The sequence below is a fragment of the Ursus americanus genome, chromosome X, assembly GCF_024610735.1.
Source record: "Ursus americanus isolate L20-20 chromosome X, mUrsAme1.1.p, whole genome shotgun sequence".
Taxonomy (NCBI): Eukaryota; Metazoa; Chordata; class Mammalia; order Carnivora; family Ursidae; genus Ursus; species Ursus americanus.
In genome coordinates, this window is record NC_142164.1 from 35841231 (window position 1) to 35860559 (window position 19329).

General features: G+C 36.4%; 1 protein-coding gene across 8 annotated transcripts in view; it reads right to left on the reverse strand.

The window, feature by feature from the left end:
- Window positions 1-3657: 3657 nt before the first annotated feature.
- Window positions 3658-19329, reverse strand: part of LOC123786193 (UDP-N-acetylglucosamine transferase subunit ALG13) — a 56618-nt gene continuing 40946 nt past the window's right edge. For 2 of the 8 annotated variants that reach the window (XM_087859671.1, XM_087859670.1), the window contains 4 exons: window positions 13888-14049; window positions 10093-10133; window positions 8072-8255; window positions 3659-4684 (listed from right to left, as the gene is read on the reverse strand). In XM_087859671.1, coding sequence (XP_087715797.1) covers window positions 4419-4684; window positions 8072-8255; window positions 10093-10133; window positions 13888-14049 — 653 coding nt within the window. In that variant the 3' untranslated portion in view covers window positions 3659-4418. Of the gene's footprint in view, window positions 4685-8071; window positions 8256-10092; window positions 10134-13887; window positions 14050-19329 lie in introns of those variants that run through there. The other 6 variants (XM_087859673.1, XM_087859672.1, XM_087859675.1 and 3 more) reach the window with 5 other exon arrangements.

The following is a 19329-nucleotide window of genomic DNA, read 5'->3' on the forward strand; positions in this document are numbered from 1 at the left end:
TACATTACGGAAGTGTTATCTATAGCCACAATGTAGTACAGCAGATCTCTATAACTTCATCTTGCATAAATGAAATTTATCAAAATAAAAACTCACTTTGATCTGGCTAATATACTAAGGAAATAAAACATTCGTTTTTTTTAAGTCTAAAACTTTAGTACCCTATAGTACCCTAGTACTAGGGTAGAATTTTTTTTTCTATACTTCTGCAAAATGATTTGAAAAACATGTATAGCTTGGAAAAAGCCATTAAGGTCTGCCAGAAAAGACCCATTACTTGATTAGGTGAAGGGATTGACCGCCCACAGAACACCAATAAATCAATACTATTAATCAGTAATGTTTGCTAAGATAGATCTTAACATTTTTATTCATGGACTGGTCTGAATTTTCACAGGAAATGATTCAGTTTAACCTCAATATTGTTGAATCACTTCCCCCAACCCCCTTTCACAAAAAAATCTAGCCAGTGGCAAGGACCACCTATCAGAAAACCCCAAAACACAACAGCAGTTCAACAGTAAAGGACTTTCTGATTTCCAAGCTCCCCTCTGGCGGCCATAAGCAGTGAACTCAAAAAGTGTTATTGGGGGGGGCTCCTGGGTGGCTCAGTTGGTTAAACTACTGCCTTCAGCTCAGGTCATGATCCTGGAGTCCCAGGATTGAGTCCCGCATCAGGATTCCTGCTCAGCAGGGAGCCTGCTTCTCCCTCTGACCCTCCCCCTGCTTGTGCTCACTCTTTCATTCTCTCAAATAAATAAAATCTTTTAAAAAAAAAAGTGTTATTAGGGAAATAGTGAAGCAGTAAAACCTGAAATGGTTTACTCACCTCAACTAGTTTCAACTACAAATGTATATCATGGTTTAACAAAATTTAGTTTTACAAGTAGCTAGTGAATTCTCTTGAGAATTACAGAATTTGAAGAATCAGTTGCCTATACTATAGGCTTCTCCCAACCCCCAGATGTAACTTGTTAGGTACTTATCTATGGACCTTATGTGATGGCCTCTCTAAAATTGTTTTTAAGCAATCAGGGCAAAATTTTTTAAAACCTCAACTCTAACTTTGTAAACATTTACTCTCCATATTGTCAGTTGCCAAGGTAGTTTAAAAACTATTATGAAAAACTTCAAACACTAAAGTAGAGGGAAGAGCATAATGAACCCAAACTTCAACAAGTGTTCAACAATTAACATGCAGCTCATCTTTCATCTATAAACCCTACCACCCAGATTTTGAGGGGATACCCAGATTTATCACTCTGAAGTGGTTTTAGTCCCATAGTAGTTACCTAAACTCAGATCCATCCTTTCCTGAAGCTGTTATCACCCCACACACAGAGGCCCCACACATCCCTGAAACTGCCTTTGATAACTGAAACAGAAGACAAGTGCTCTAATCCAGCTGCTCCAATTGAAACTTAACATTCTAGGAGAGATGGGGGGAGGGGGAACAAGAGATTGTCTTTTGCTGTATTAATTCTCCTGAATTTAGTTTTTATTACAAATGAAAATATAAATGGCTTCAAAGGTTTCATGCAAAATGAACATTTGTCCCAGATTTAGAAAAAGTCTAGATTAAGTTCATCTATGGCCCTCCCTCAATGGGCTATATATGTCATTATTCGCAGAGATTTATGTCTGAATTAAAGTCTGAATGTCTGGTATTCACATAAGAAATGATTTGTTCCTACTTTTATTTCCAAGGCTAATTAAAAGGTTATGCCTTGATTATAGGTTACAAAGGAAATGAAAGATGTTTGAAAAATTCACAAGTCCTGAATTTTAATAGTAAAACAGACTGAATATTTTCATTTGCTCTTAAACCAAGTCAGAAAACTACAATTAATTTTGAAAATAAATATACACAGCATAAAAAATAATTCTAAATGTTTTCCTCACTATGGAAATGATCCAGCTTTCTACCTTTGCTTTGATGTAATCAGATTTATCTCAGGAAGGGGGTGGAAGTAAAGGGTCAAGAAGGAACCACAGTGCCTTTGCAGCCGAGGAAAGACAGGAAGTTTTTTTTGTGTGTGTGACATTAAGGGCCCTAAAGAGGTAGTATGTAAAAAAAAGAACAAAAAACAAAACAAAACAAAAACTCTACCACCAATGTTTATACTATAGGTTGATTAAACACAGTAAGTCTTAGGACTTTATAATTACCAGAAAAACCACTTCTTTTTTTTATCTGGAAGCTACTTTCAAAAACCACTGCAGACTTCTGCAGCAGTACAGGTTACCTTCACCCTCTCAAACCCCCAAACAATAGGAGGGTCAGGGTACATGCTTGATTATTTCTTTGAGACGACTGACTGTAATACACCAACAAGTAGACTATACTTGTATGATTTTAACAGACCATAAATACTGATTTCCACACTGGAGACAGACAGTTAACAATTAGGTTGACCCAGTATACACCACTGATCTCTGGTTAAGTTAATAACAAGCATCTCATTAAATCACATTAATTAGTAATGGAACTCAAAGCAAAGAAGCAACCTACAAGTTTAAAATAAAAACAAATCAACTGGAAGCCTAAGTCAAACATGCTTGTCTCAAAACCACACAATTTCCAGACCCACATTCTCAAGACAGACTATAACCTTCTAAAACAATACTTATAAGCTAATTAGTAAATCATTGAGAGTTGAAGATACAGGACAATCACTTGCTGTGAGTTATATATATTCCAGAAATGTTAGCATATTTGAAAAATGTTGAGAGGGGATGCTCCATGTTTCAAGCTTGACTAAAATAAACCTTTACTTAAAATGTAAGATTTGTAGGCTGCACAAACTGAGGACCCAGGAGGTCAGGAGAGAATCAGCTAAAACATTAACAGAGTCAGGTTGTTAGAAAGATCAGCACATTGTCCCATCTTTCTTTACTAAAGCCTGATGCCAACTTGCACAGCAAGGTCTTCTTAAGATGAAGGATGTAAAAACAAAACACAACCAGTTCCATATCTATTAAGAAAGAGGAGTCATAACTAGTACATGGATTTAGAACTCATTAACATCAATTATCTTGAGAACAGTACATTGAAGATAGGATATCTTCTTTAAAATGGTTTCCCCTCCAGTACTTTAAGCTAAGGCACCTGGAGCCTGGAGGTTCTCAATGGTTCTTTTTGGCTAGGGTGCAGCTGAAGGTGGGAAAAAATGGACTGATTCACCAGCATAAATAACCTTTAAAGATGGCAATATAAATAGGTTTTGTGGCAACCAAAGAATACTTTTTAAAAATAGCGGTTTGTCAGGTGAGATACAGCAAAGCATTCATTATGAATAACTCCTCACAGGAGAACTGATGAATACAGAGGATCTTGTGGTCTTCAGGTAGATAAAAGGGAAAAGATGAAATAGGTCTCACAGAAAGTCATAGACAAGGCAAGGCAGGCCTACAGAGATACAAGGTAAGTCTAAAAACAAAAACTGAAAGATACAACTATTGGAAGCATAGGACAATGAGAAAGTAAGTCTAGATTAAAGTTCCATAAGGGAGTTAAGATAAAAACCTACAACCTAAAAAGGGACATATTCAAGAGAAAAGAACTAAATCTAGTAGTATGCATCGTAGTATCTTGAGATTGAATAACATTTCAATTGGGACGCACCAGTTCATGTAATAAAATCACATTTTTTTTTTTGCCACAAAGATAGCAGGGGAAAAACATGAGAACAATCAAACGTCTGGTACTCTTTGCTGCCACGGAAAAAGAAAAAAAAGGAAGAAAATCCCACTCATTTTAGCAATTTTAAATGCTAATTTTTATTTACTGCTAACTGTGCAAAGGACACCAATTCAATACTGTGCAGTAAAACAGTTACATAAATCCAATATCAAACAATAGCATATGGGATAAATCTAAAGCAGAGCACCATGTGCCTTCAAAACTGATTAATATCACAGAACATAACTCAGTTCAGACAATTCTTAAGAAACCTGAAAAGCTCTCTCATTTAATAGTTATCCAGAAGCAAATGTTCTTGGTTTTGTTTTTTATTTTCTAGAAAAAACATGGAAGTTATTCCAATTTTTCACGGTTTAATATGATATGTGACATCTGAACCAAGGAAGTAGTTTGTATGATTTACTCCTTTTATCAACTGGAACCATCAGATAATACAAAGTTGACAAGCTGGCTGACAGGAAAACAACTGAATATAATGAAGTATGCTCAAAATGGGGCTAGCTGTACATCCATCTCAATTTCTTGATATCCACAACCCAAAGTAATATTCCTTTATTTAAAGTAGTATTTTAAATCAAAAGATAAAATAATCTTAAAGACAGATACAATAGTAACCACCCTAACCACCTAAATCACTTAACACTAACATAAAACACTTTTTAAAAACCAAAACAGCAAAAAATGGCAGTGCAAGAATACTTCATATTGTTAAATCTTACATATTCTGAGGTATGTAATGAGAAGCTGAGGGAGGTGAAGCAATATAGCCAACTGGCCCAGGATTCATAGCACCATGAATTTGAGAAGAACCACCGTATGCTGCACCAACTGGATGCCAGGGGGCAACATAGGGATAATCTGGCACAACAGGAAGACAGGAATCAAAACCCGGCAAAGGTGGTGGCCCATAGGGATCTGACATCATTGGATAATAGACTGCTCCATGAGGGACAGATGCAGGGTCAGCATTTGGAAAAGTACCTGAAACAAAGAATGCATATAGTACACACTTTATACAAAGATTCACTAAAACATCAACATAAATGGATGTTCAGGTAAAAGTGAAACTTAGCACTATTAAAGGAAAGATCCGCAGCAAATGTGGCAAGAGCACTTTTTTAATTTATTTTTTTTAAGGGGGGGGTAAGGGGCAGGGGGAGAGGGAGAGAACCTCAAGCAGACTCCATGCCTAGCACAGAGCCCAACGCAGGGCTCAATCTCTTCGACCCTGAGATCATGACCTGAGCAGAAATCAAGAGTTGGAAGCTTAACCGACTGAGCCATCCGGGCATTCCAGAGCACTTTAGATATGAACATTAGTGACTAAAGCAGGCTAACTAAAATATCATATGAAAATTTGCTAATTATAAAAATTTAAATATGTGTGTGTGTGTGTGTGTATAATGGGTCAAATGTATACTACCTAGAGACAGCTATCTTTCTGGGAAGATTTAGGTACCTACAGACTAAATACATACAGAAACATTCTCTTGAGTCCTTCTAGTCAATTAAGTTCTCATAAGGGTAGTTCCCAATTAAGTTATCCAATAGTTTTCCACTATGACACATATTATCCAAATAAACATTCTGTATTACTTTAGCAATTAAAAACTCTGGTGTGTACACAATCTGGTCTATACTTGAAGGTTCTGAAGAGGATCCTAAACACCAAACATTTAAGTGTCGTCTCTTGAATGTCATTAAGATCCTAGCATCAATTTAATTTTACAGCACTTTTGCTACCACGAGTCAGTTTTAGTGGAAATAGATGCAATTCTGTCCTTGCTATAGTGACCACATAAATATTAAAAAGAAGTCCTTCATTACCTGGGATAACATAGAGGAGCACATTCTGTGGAATGAAGACTGCCACTGTCTCATGGTTTACAACAATTAAAAAATAGTTCTATAAAAGGTACATGGTACAAAAATTCAATGAAGGTTGACACTTTAATTTTTATTACTATGGGTCATATCACATCACCACACTAGGGATAAGATTCTATAGTGCTAATATTTCCAAACCATTAATATGCTTTAAAGAAAGGGAGAAACAAAAGGAAATTCACATTTCTCACACGCACCAGGCACAGTATACTTCTACATACAGTATACACATTATTTCATTTAGTTCTATAGCAACCCTGGCAAAGTCACGTATTTCCCATTTTTCAGAAAATCAGGCTTAGGGAGGTTAAGTAACTTAGCTGAGATCACAACCATCAAGTAGCAGTGCTGGAATGCAAACCAGATTTGGTTCGGTTAGTCTACATAATTTTTTCTACCTCCTGCTGATTCCTTCCAAGAAGGGCAGTCAAGATCCTATTCTAAATCCCTTAAAATGCCTCTCCATCTATACTATACTGTTAACTCATAGAGCAACCATCTTTTATGGTCTGGCACAGTGGTCTCACATTTTTTGGTCTCAGGATCCCTTTACACTCTTAAAAATTGAGGATCTCCAACAGGTTTATGTGAGTTATATCAATACTTACTGTATTAGGAATTAAACTGAGAAAGTTAAAAATATTTATTAATTCATGTAAAAATAAGTTTATATTCCAAAACAAAAATATTGTGAGATAAGGGTCACTGTTTTACACTTGTGCAAATTTTAAATGTATGGCTTAATAGAAGACAACTGGATTCTCACATCTGCTTCTGTATTTAACCAACTGTGATACATTGCTTTGACATGTATGAAGAAAACCTGGCCTCATACAGATATGCAGTTGGAAGAGAGAAGTCTTTAAATAACCAGCCTTTTCAGATAATTATTCTTTGATGCTACACCAAAACTAGGTAAGTGGTAGTTGCCAAAGGTGAGTAGCAATGTGGACTTTTTAATACTCTCAATATTGAAATCCACGGGTTTATCTGGCACTTTGAATATATCTTTTAAAAAATTATTATACATAGTTAACACCATGCATTGATAATTGGAAAAGTATTATTTTACCGAGTTACACAGATCTCCCAAATGTTGACACATTTTATTATACAATGTGAAAAACCACATTCATTAACAGCCCCATCTTTTTTTTAAGCTTTTATTTTTTTAAAGTGATCTCTCCACCCAACATGGGGCTTGAACTCACAAGCCTGAGATCAAGAGTTGCATGCTCTACTGACTGAGCCAGCCAAGCATCCCAATAGCTCCATCTATCTTATTAGAAAAATACTGAGAAACCGTCAAGCTCATGGCAGCAGATACAAGTTTTCCAAAATTCTAATTTTTATTTGAAAGCTGGTATTTTTATCTGTTTTTCCCAAGATTTCTTTATTTGAGAGAGAGCGAGAGAGAGTGTGGACATGCGTGCATGGGAGGAGGGGCAGAGGGAGAGGGGAAAAAAGCAGACTCCCCACTAAGCACGGAGCCCAGCACCTGGCTCAATCTCAGGAGCCTGACAGCATGACCTGAGCTGAAATCAAGAACCGGATGCTCAACCGACTGAGCCACCCAGGCTCCCCTCAAGGAATTTTTATCTTTGACAACAAATACTATCAGTTGTTTTTTTCTTGAAGTGACAGGCTCATGTTATTTATTTGAGAAAATATCTGCCAGATCCCCAAGTCTAAATAACCATAGTTTGTCTATCATTCAAGTAAAAATAGTGTTGCATGAAAAAAACCAGTTCAGCTCATTAGTCAACCTCACAAATCCTTTTAAGTTAATCATCATACTTCAGTATGTACAGTACTTCATGAATAGTCCCCATATTGTCACACAGAATATTAAGTACAATTACTCAAAGATAAAGATTTAGTAAAAATAAGGACGTTTTTGATAAAAAAAAAAACTGGCATCTTTGTATCATGAGTGCGTATGGCAGTGAAGACACTGATTACTAGCACAGTTTGGTGCCCCATCTCGATTTGTGCTTAGGTGGAAGCAGTTTTACCTACTATTGATTTTTGCATCCTCAATGCAAAATGTAACAGTGAAAGGGACAAACAAAATCTCTAAGATCTGTGTATTAGGATGAATACTTTTGGCTTCATGGATCCCTTGAAAGGGTCTCAGGAACTCCAAGGGTCCACATACCATGCTGTAAAAAAACACGGGCCTAGAGGCGCCTGGGTGGCTCAGTCAGTTAAGCGTCCGATACTTGATTTCGGCTCAGGTCATCATCTCAGGGTCAAGAGATCAAGTCCAGAATCAGGGTCCGCACTAAGCGTGGAGCCTGTTTAGAATTCTCTCTCTCCCTCCCTTTGCCCTTCCATCCCTGCTCGCACTCGTTCTCTAAAACCAACAAATAAGAAAACACAGGTCTAGAATATGGACCAAATGAGATATCTGAAGGTTACTAAATTACACATAATAAAGTCCAATTGTCCTTCTTGCAGGCACTCTCATTACGTACTCACCATTTGCTGATGCTTCCACCTGTGTGCCATCTTGTCTCCCCACCTCACCATACAACTGAGGAACTGTCTGCTCTACCAGAGGAGATGGCTCAGCATAGGCTGGATAATTCTCTATATGAAGCTGCTGCTGCTGCTGCATCTGTGGCACATAGACCATGGAGTGCCAGTAGTTGTGGTGATAGCACTTGGGCAAGAAAGAAAGAAACACTTTACTATCTCTTTTCTTAAAGTAGTACAGTTCCTCACTTAAAAAAAAAAAAAAAACGCTGGGCTATGATTTTCAGGTAAAGTAGCATTTTTGACCTAAAAGAACATTTAGAAAATCTATTCTCTACTACAACTTTAAGATCTTTTGCAACATCTATTATCTCATATTTGAACACAGGAATTCTTTTAAGAAGGCATCCTAAGGAAATTACAGATATACACAATGACCCGTATACAAAGATGTCTTTCCTAGCATTATTTTTAAAAGCAAAATAGAGTGTAATAAGTCACAGGGATGAAAGGTACAGCATAAGGAATATATAGCCCATGGTATTGTAATAGCGTTGTATGGTGACAGATGATAGCTACATTTGTGATGAGCATAGCATAATGTACTGACTTATCAAATCACTATACTGTACACCTGAAACTAATGTAACACTGTATGTCAACTATACATCAGTTTTTTAAAAAGAAAAGTAACAGTGAACCACCTAAATATTCAACAATAGGGAACTGGATGAATTATGATATATCTGTGATGGAATACAACAGAGGCAATAAAAATATTATGCTGTTAAATTTTTAAGAAAAAATGCTCATATTGTTAACTTAGAAGTTTACAAAATTACATAGCCTAGTCAATATTTTGTAAAAGAAATAAATAAGCTATAAGGAAATATATCACACTGTATAGTGATTGTACACCTGATTTCGGTTTTCTTTATACTTTAGTATTTTTCACATGTATGACAGTGAATGCTTTCACTTTTAATATAAAAAAGCATTAAAATAACTATCCAGAATTTCCTTGTATTCCCATGATGTAAAATGCAGGAGAATGTTTTAAAATGCCTCAGACATTTGAAATGAATTACAATGTTTCCACATGTAACTATAATAAACTAACTATAATAAACTAACCTAACTGAACGTACAAGTAGTTTATATTCTCAATTCCTGAAACTGCATTTAGGAAATAGTCTCAAAGAACAAAAAAACCATTCCACTATTCTTAATTTATAAATGTGTACCAGTTGGAGAAGACAGTTTTCTGGAAATGAAATGCCCAACATTTTAGTGAAATCAGTGTCTGGGAATATGAACTAATCTGAGCATTATCCAGGAGTCTGTCTAGTTTACTATCTCCTGCCAAATCTTAAAATCCATCATTCCATTTTAGGAAATATAGCTATCTTGTCATATCAGAAATCAGGTGTATTTCAGGGGGGCGGAAATGATGTCTGAGAGAATAAAATAAAACAGCTCTTAACGGAAATCAGAGACACCTTTCAGGGATATTAAGATATCTGTCAGTACCCCCACACTTAAACAATTCAGGGGAGTGGTGAAAATCAGTGTTTGGTAAATATCCATGAACATATAACCACTTTAAAAATAATACAGCCCTTTAAATGTCTTTGAATCAGTCCAATTACTTTTCATATAACATGTAGAAATAACCATAAAAATGTTTCAAGTAAACAAGACAAATGATCCATATGTTATTGAAACAAAAATACACAGTGAAGGGTTGGCATATATATGATGCTAAATATGGAGGCCAATAAATGCTTAAGTTGTGCTGCTTAGAGCCCCCACTTGCCATAATTTAACAACTATTTTATAAGAGGAACTGAAGCACTGGGAGGCTCAAGTACAAAACTGACTTATATCATCTTCAGAATTATCTCATAAAGACAACTTTTAGGCTCCTCACAGTGTTCTTGGCTTTTAAAATTCAACAGTCTGATTATGAAACCAGCTTACATTTTTAATCTGGAGTTTGTCAAAGCAATTTTAACATGACTTACCTGCAATCCCAGATTAAAATAGTACTGCAAAACTTTTGTATCTAAAATTAAAAATCTTAATTTTAGTGACCAGAAGACATAAGCAATTAGAACTACCACTTAAAAGTTTTGACTATTAAAGTAGTTATAAATGTAGTCTTCACGGATCAACACCACCCTCAGTTCTACCTTATAGTAAATGACCATTTACCTGCCACTATAAGATGATTTTCTGATCCAAGGTTTCATTACCAAATATACATTTTATTTCCAGTCTTAATATTAGGCAGATGTTACAGAAATACTACTCTGCCAGTTTTTAGAAAGAATCCAGTAAAGGCATTTTCTTGCTTGTCTCAAGAATAAAATAAAGACTTTATTCTTGAGACAAGCAATTTACTACATAACCAATCATAATGGTCTTCTGTTAATGGAGTTACTACACAGTACAAACTAATGCTCTATTAATGCCAAGATTAATGATGCCTACTAATATAACTAGCACTGTATGAAACAATTCACCTCGCTTTTACTTAACATGACTAACATACCACATCACTAGAACTCCAAAAAGAAGAGGCAAAAAGAAAGGTAACTCAAAATACTTTATATCCTAAAGTGATAAAAACTTCTTCATAGAACTTAACATATTTCACAAATAAATAAAAACTAGATGTATGGGAGAAGAGGGAATAATCTTAGCATTCTAATTGTATCTCTAAATGTATTTTTATTGATTGACCTGGGATCCACATATATTCTTATTTGTATACAAATAGCTATAGCAGTATTATTCATAGTAGCAAAAAAAGGGAAAACAACCCAAGTGTGCATCAACTAATAGATAACAGAATGTGACATATCCATACAATGGAATATTATTCAGCTATAAGAAAGAATGAAGTATGGATACATGCTCCAACATAGATGAACCTTGAAAACATCATGCTAAGTGAAAGAAACCAGTCACAAAAGACCACATATTGCATGATTCATATATATTAAATGTCCAGAACAGGCAAATCTATAGACACACAAAGTAGAATAGCCAGGGGGAATGATAACTGACTGCTAATGGGTACAGGGTTTCTTCCTGGGGTGATGAAAATGTTCTAGAAATAGTGGTAATGACTGCACATATTTGTGAACGTACTAAAAACCATTGAATTGTACACTTTAAGTGAATGGCTTGTACAGTATGTGAATTAGATCTCAAGCTGTTAAAAAGCACAGATAGGGACTATAAAAACTCAAAAATATCACTTTGAAATATAATGGGGGCTATCATGAAAATGACTGGATTTTAACAGGAAGATGGAAGACTGGAGGGGAAAGAATTTGAGTAGATCACCATACGTCAGCAAACGTTTAGAAGTAAAAAAATCGGTGCACAGAATTCTTGCAAACGTTGAAAAGAGATAAGGGCCCCTGGGTGGCTCAGTCAGTTCAGTGTCTTTCGGCTCAGGGCATGATTTCGGGGTCCTGGGATCGAGCCCTGCATTGGGCTCCCTGCTCATCAGGGAGCCTGCTTCTCCCTCTCCCTTCCCCCTGCTTGTGCGCGCACAGTTCACCAACAAAAGAATGAACAGGAATTTTTAAAGATTATTTTTTTATTTGAGAGAGCACGAGCGAGAGAGATCATGAGCTGGGGGAGGGGGAGAAGCAGAGGCAGACTCCCCACTGAACAGAGAGCCCGACACAGAGCAGGACGCGGGGATCATACCTGAGCCAGAGGCAGACGCTTAATGGACTGAGCCACCCAGGCACCCCTAAACAGGAATTTTTATAGAATGAAATACTAACTCAGCAATAACAGCAAATGGACTACCGATATATGCAACGATACGAAAAACTATCAAAAATATTAGGCTGAGCTTAAGAAGCCTTCCATAAAAAGTATATACTGTATACTTATATAAAATTCTAAAACAAGTGAAACTGTGACCAAAAAAAAAAAAATCAAACACTGGCTGCCCCCTCTGGGTAAGTAGAGGTAGGGGTGGCAAAAGACTGAGAAGGGGCATGAGTAACAGTGAGATAATGGTATTATTTTATACTTTGATGGGGATTTGGTTTACAAAGGTGCATGTACTCATTTCTCAAAACTCAGTAAGTATACATTTAAGATTTGTGCATTATGTTAACTTTACATCAAAAGAAAAAATAAATTCCAAACTCTAGTTAATGATATGTATGCTGAAGTTTTTATGGGGAAGAATGCTGATGTCTGCAGTTTCCTTTGGAATGCACCAAAACTGAAATGGATGACTTGATGGACAAGGAGATGGTTGGAGGGAAAGATGGACAGACATGTGATAAATCAAGTACAGTTAATGATAGAATCTAGGTGGCGAATACATGAATATTCATATTGAAATTCAACTTTCATGTATATTTGAACATTTTCTTTTTTTAAAGATTTTATTTATTTGAGAGAGAGACCGACAGATAGTGAGAGAGAGCATGAGCAGTGAGGAGGGGGAGAAGCAGGCTCCCCGCTGAGCTGGGAGCTTGACGTAGAGTTCTATCCCAGGACCCCAGGATCATGACCTGAGCCAAAGGCAGACGTTTAACGACTGAGCCATCCAGGCGTCCCTAAGCATTTTCATAATAAAATGTTGGGAAATGCAAAATCGCCATTATGTGGTGACAGAGTAGATCTTGGGCAGGATAGGTAAGTGAGAGAAGAGGAGTGAAGGGATCAGGGTTTAAATACTAGACTGGGTAAGTCAGGCATAAATGAAGCACTATTAACAAAATAGGAAACTAAGGAGTCAATGTTCTGAATGGCCTGGAAAGAAGGAAGGGAGATAAAAGACCAGGAATTTGGAACGCCTGGGTGGCTCAGTCGGTTAAGCATCTGCCTTCAGCTCAGGTCATGATCTCAGGGTCCTGGGATTGAGTCCCGCATGGGGCTCCCTGATCAGCAGGACCTTGCTTCTCCCTCTGCTCCTTGCCCCCTGCTTGTGCACTCTCTCTGACAAATAAATAAATAAAATCTTTAAAAAAAAAAGACGAATTTCATTACAGATAGAGTTTGAAATGAAAGTAAGAAAGCCAAGTGAAAATGTCTCGCAAGTAGCTAGAGATTAACAAATTTCTGAGGCCTGGATTAGATAGATTTAGGAATCATGTATATAAGATGATAATTAAGTTGTAAGGTAGAGAAAAAGAACAGCATGGAATTGAAGATCTTGGTGACTACGCAGGAGTTGAAAAATAAAAACAAATAGGGAAGCAGCTAGAACAATCCAGAGAATTTTAGAGCAAAGAAGTACAAACAAGCTACAAACAACTTTCAACTACAATTCTCTTTTGAGAGACACTGCCAAACTGAGGAGTAACAAAGAACTTCCAATGGAAAGCTACTCCTTAAAGAAACACGATCACATGGCTAAAATCTGAGGCAGATCAGACCCCCAATTCCTCAAAAAAAAAAAAAAAAACCTCTCAAACTTCAAAATTCACTTGGAATCCTTAATATCAAAAACTGCAACAATTTCATACACTTGTGGTAGGAATTTAAGAAATGGAGAAATTTTGGTATCAACTCCTGCTTTTCAAAAAAAAAAATAGTTGAGAGAACAAAGAGAAAATGTTCAAGACAGACCTGTAGCTATCCAAAAAACCATCCACTTCTTGATTATGGAGAAGTTTTCCTCAGCTTTCAGTTCTTTCTTTCCTTCGTCACTTACCTAGCATTATGCTCTCAGGTCAATTTCCATTTGGACCCTACCCCCAGTAGACAACCAGAGAGAGATAAGCTCTAAAATTTCAGACTAAATAACCCTCACACAAGTCTCAAAATCTCCTTACCTTGGGGCAGATCACTGCCACTTGGATCACAGGAATAAGGTGGAGGTGGTGGTGGTAAGTTTGAAGCCTCTCCCACCTCAAGAGGAGGAGGTGGAGGTGGTAAAGAAGCAGCAGCAGCAGGAATAGGAGCAGAAAGGTATGGATAGGATGGTGAAGCAATCACTAAAAAAGAAAAAGCAGCAATGCACAACTGTAACACCTTATAAGCAGTAGCTCATCTTCTACTTTTGTGTCCCCAATATGGTCAAACAATTCTAATTCTTATGGTTTGGCTTAAAAACTTGGAAGGTGAATTGCCCACATTCCTAGACATGCCAGTTGAAACTGGGAGTTCATTACAGGTTATCTTGAGTTAAGGTAATCACTTGAAATAAAAGTTAAAAAACTGGAAGTTGCAGAGTTTTGACTATCAAGACTTTAAAAAACATCAGCTAACAGGTACACAAATGAAATACCATTAAAGCAAAATTTTTACTTAGCTTAATACAAAGTTAAGGATGTTTTCAGCCATCTGCCATTCTTAATCAAATCACAAGATGTAGAAGCTAATAAGAGAGACTAAATTACACAGATTACAGATTTAAGTAATCCTTGAAGGTTTCTACTTAGTAGCATCCCTGGAATGTAAGGCATTCTAAACCATGACAGTTCCATTTCTAAGGACACACAGAATCTAAGACAGGCTAGATGAAATATCTTATCCCTTTGACTTTCTGTACCTGTGGCTACAGTTTAAAAACAATATTCATTCAGGAGTTTCAATTTTTGACATAAGAAATTCAAATACAATTGTTTAAATATGAATACATTCTTCCTCTACGAAGATAAAGGAAATGATGCAGTTCCGACATAGTAAAAATAAGTATCTCCTATACGCATGCCAGATAAATTTGTTAAATTTGACAAAAGATGAATGATACAACCCTTCAAGTTCAATTCAATCATTTTAGCCAACTAGACATTCAAGTACTAAATTTATTGTGTTACCTGCACTATAATTTTAACCCTGAGAAGTACAGAAACTTTAGTCTCATTATTCAATAAAGATTTAAGTTCACAGTTTTAGAACACTTAGTTTAGTACAGGAACAGTGTACACAAGCTGAATTTGTTATTCTGGTAGTTTAGCAAGAAGAATTTAAGGTCAAGTATTAGAAATAATCCCTATTGTTTTTATTCACCAACATAAATACTTACAATATACTTATCTATACCCTTTATACATTTACAGGCTAACAGTGATAGGAGATGTCTTAGGGTGATTTAAAACTTGGATAAACAACTCTTTGGGGGTCATGAAACTATTCTCTCGTGACTGTGGTAGTGTATACAACTCTATGCATTGTCAAAACTCAGAACTGGGCACCAAAAAATGATTCTTACTGTATCTAAATTAAAACAGTAACATTTTTAAACTTACTAAACTATTTTGGAGTTTTGTCATGTATGTAGAAATCTCCACTTTCACAGATTTGGAAGAGGCATTTAATTTGTAGAGTACCTCCAAATATTCAAAAGGCTTTATGAATTTTTCTATAAAATAATGGCTTTTTCAACAAAGCTCCACTTATATTCCTTTTAAACTAGCACTCAAATCACACAATTAAAAAAATTAGCTATTAGCTAAAGATAGCAGAATGTGATTATGATCACTAGGTAAAAACCAACTACTAGACATGGATAGCTGAGTAAGTTCTCATGGGCCTGAGAGAATCAACAGCAGAAGAAATTTGGAGATTATTTTATCTGAACTCACCTTCCCTGAAAATGCATATTATGGTTAAGTCCCTGAGGAAAAAGCTTTTATAATTTCCAATTGCTCTAGAGATACATGAGCATCTCATTTGTAAACTTAACAGGGCTCTATAGGTTTAACAGGCAGAATTTAAGGGATAGCTCCAAAACAATACAAACTTCCCTAAAATATTAATGGAAACAAATATACTACATTCAAAATGCTTATTTCCCGTCTATGAAACTGCAGTCTGTTTCAGGACATTTCAGAAGAGCATATGAATATATACATAGTAAGGCTTGACTTCTTTACAGATCAAAGGGCAGGGTGGGGACTTAGGTGCGGTGAGGTGTAAAATTCAAGGGGCCACCAAAATAATTCCCCCCAAAAATCCATGATTAGTAAAATATCAAAATTCTAAATAAAGACAGGATCCAAACCTGCACTTGCATGATCCCAAGAGTATCTCACTCAACTCATCCTAAGCCTGGCCCACAGACCCTGTCTTTATTTAAAATTTTGACACTTTGTTTACCATGGACTTTTTTTGAATTACTCTTGATTTTTTAAAAAAATACATTACGGGTGCCTGGGTGGTGCCTGGTTAAGCATACAACTTTTTTTTTTAAAGATTTTATTTATGGTTGAGAGAAAGAGAGAGAGACAGAGTATGAGCTGGGGGAGGAGCAGAGGGAGAGGGAGAAGCAGACTCCCTGCTCAGCAGGGAGCCCAATGCGGGACTCAATATCACGACCTGAGCAGAAGGCAGATGCTTAGCGGACTGAGCCACCCAGGCGCCCCAAGCAGCCAACTCTTGATATCACATCAGGTCATGATCTCAGGGGTTGTGAGATCTAGCCCCGCATCGGGCTCTGCTTTGGGTGTGGAGCCTACTTAAAATTCTTTCTCATCCTCCCTCTGTCCCCCCCCCCAAACCTGGCTCCTATACATTAAAGTATTATTTACCTTGATTACTGTGTTTTTTTGGCACTCTCTTAAATTTTGCACCCAAGGCAAATGAGTCACTAGTCCTATCCCTGACAAAAGCCCTGAGAACGGTTACCAAAACTCAGTTAACAGTATTTAATGCCTATGAGGAGATTCATATTAAAGGCCATCATGGCATCTAATTCCCTGGCAGATAAGAAGTGACTTCATAATGGAGGATGGGTTGGGGCTGCCACAGACACATGAATAACACAATGGGAAACATGAGCTGTTTCATCTAAAGAAGTGAAAAGGATGTTCAAGAGCGATTCAATAGCAGCCATGACCTAGTAGAGTTATAGCTGAGGTTGATAAGTGACTCAAACAGGAAGTAAAATAAATACATTGTTAGGAATAACTACACAGAATACAACCTGTCATTTAAATGGTAAGCTTTCAATGACTGTACATAAATGAGGCACTCCAATGCTTGATTCACCTGTCATTCGATTTTCTTTAAGCTCAGAAGTGTGCAAAGCAGACACCTAATGCTTTTTCTTGCAATTAGCACAAAGTAGTAAAACCAGGGTCTACATTAACATATTCAGTGAAAAATTTCTATGGTCATTAATGAACATATATTGAATGTTTCTGTTCCAGGAACTATACTAAGCACTTATTAAATTTAAGTGAATCAGATACAGAAAGCGAATCAAAATGAATTATTTTAAGGTAGACACTATCCAGGTTAAGAAATAAAACTTTGCCAGTCACTCTAGAAAGCGTCTTTGTGCCCCATCCCAATCACAACCCTCTCCCTCCCATCGTAATTTAACCATTACCCTTTCATAGTAATCACTCCTTTGTGGTTTTAAGAGTTTTGTCATCCAAATGTGCATCCCCAGATAGCTTTTAAAAGTTGAGATCTTGAATCTCTTTTAAACTATTGGTCCTTTCTCCATCCCTGTCAATTCCTTTCAGTTTTTCTTTTGAAAAATCTGGGCCCTTTGACCTATTGAGTTTTCCACAGTCTGGATTTTCCCGATTATATGGTTATGGTGTGTTTCAATATGTTCTTCTGTATTTCCTGCAAATAGGCAGCTAGATCCAGGAGACTGGATCAGACTCAGGATTGATTCCTTTCACGCATCTATAGGTAATGGTTCTTCAATTTTCACAGCTACTGCTGTTTAATACCCATTCAGTAAGAACTGCAAAATAATTATCTTCACTGATTAGTTAGAATACTAATATATAGAGACGCTTCCCCTCATCTACTATTTGGTTACCCAGTGGTATAATTCATATAAGGTAGAAAGGATAAATGCTTGATTCGTTCACTTTATTTTCCAGTTAAGAAAATGAACTGGTTTTTTATCCTCCTAAAGTGACCAATTTTTAAGATATCATTAAGAACTTTTAAATTTAACATATTTGGTATGTTCCAGTCTGCTGCAATTATCATCACTGAGACTCAAATTGTTCCATCTTTGGCCAGTGGGAACCTCTTCAAGATGGCTCCTGAGTTCTTTTAACATGGCCCCAATATTGTCTGATGGCTTCTTTGCTATCTGGTATGACAAAACGATATAGGCTCATCTTGAACATTTCCTGCCCAGACCTGGAATCAGCAGCCATTTCTCCACAAAGCTGCTTGTTTTTGTTTTTGTTTTAAGTGAGAAATGGTATTTCAAGACCACAAAATGAGTGCTAAGAATATTCATTGTTTCTAGGCCTTTTCAACGGACAGAGCTGGGAAATACACACATATATTTCCAGAAAAAATACCTGAAGTTATATTGCTACTTCAATTCAAATTTGAGACCATAAAACTTTTCTTTAGCCTTATTATACCCATATTACCTTTCTTCCATACTGAGACTCCTGGTTTGCAAGGGCACAAGGGGATAAAATTAGAATATCCCATACTCACTCATTTGTTTTAGCCGACATTACACAGTCTCAGAATAACAATCTGATTATCTAGATAAAAGAACCTCATGTGATTATTGAGAGGATTAAAAAATGCTTGGCACATGGTCTCTCAGCTCTATTTTTAAGAATAGCCATACAGTATCTACATTGTCCAAACATAAGATTATTGCTATTACATAGTGTATTCTCCACCTCTTAGCCCTCATTGTCTTAATTCTTTAGGTAATTATACATTTAATACTTACCATCATGTCGATGTCTTTAATTGTTTTGGTAGTCTAAAAGTCAACTCATTCTCTGGTACACTGATGTCCATCTAACGTAACTTTCCATGATGGTAGAAATATTCTGTATCTGTGCTGTCCAATACACTAGCCACTGGCCACATATGGCTTTAAGCACTTGGCATGTGGTTGGTGCCAAGTGAGCAACTGAAGATTTTATTTAATTGTAATTAAAACTTAAAATTGTCACATGTGGCTAGTGATTACCTTGCTTGACAGCATAGTTTTAGTAGATTTTTCAGGAAGGGCTCAGGCAAGTTATTTTCTTTGAATTCTTACTGCCTTTTAGGCTTGAAAATAAGTTTTGGTTGGATATAAAATCTTTGTTTTACACACTCTTTATTTTAAATGTTACTCCATTTTCTTCTAGCATGAAGCACTGCTGTCAAAGTTTGATGATTATCATTTTATTTCTTTTATACTCCATAGGTCTTTTATCTAGATAATCAAAGGACTTTTTCTTTAAGGTCTGGTCATTTTACTAGAATTATCTTGGTGTTGGCTGTTCTGGGTCAATATTCTCAGGTATGCAGAGTGTTGTTTCAGTACACAGTTTTAAAGT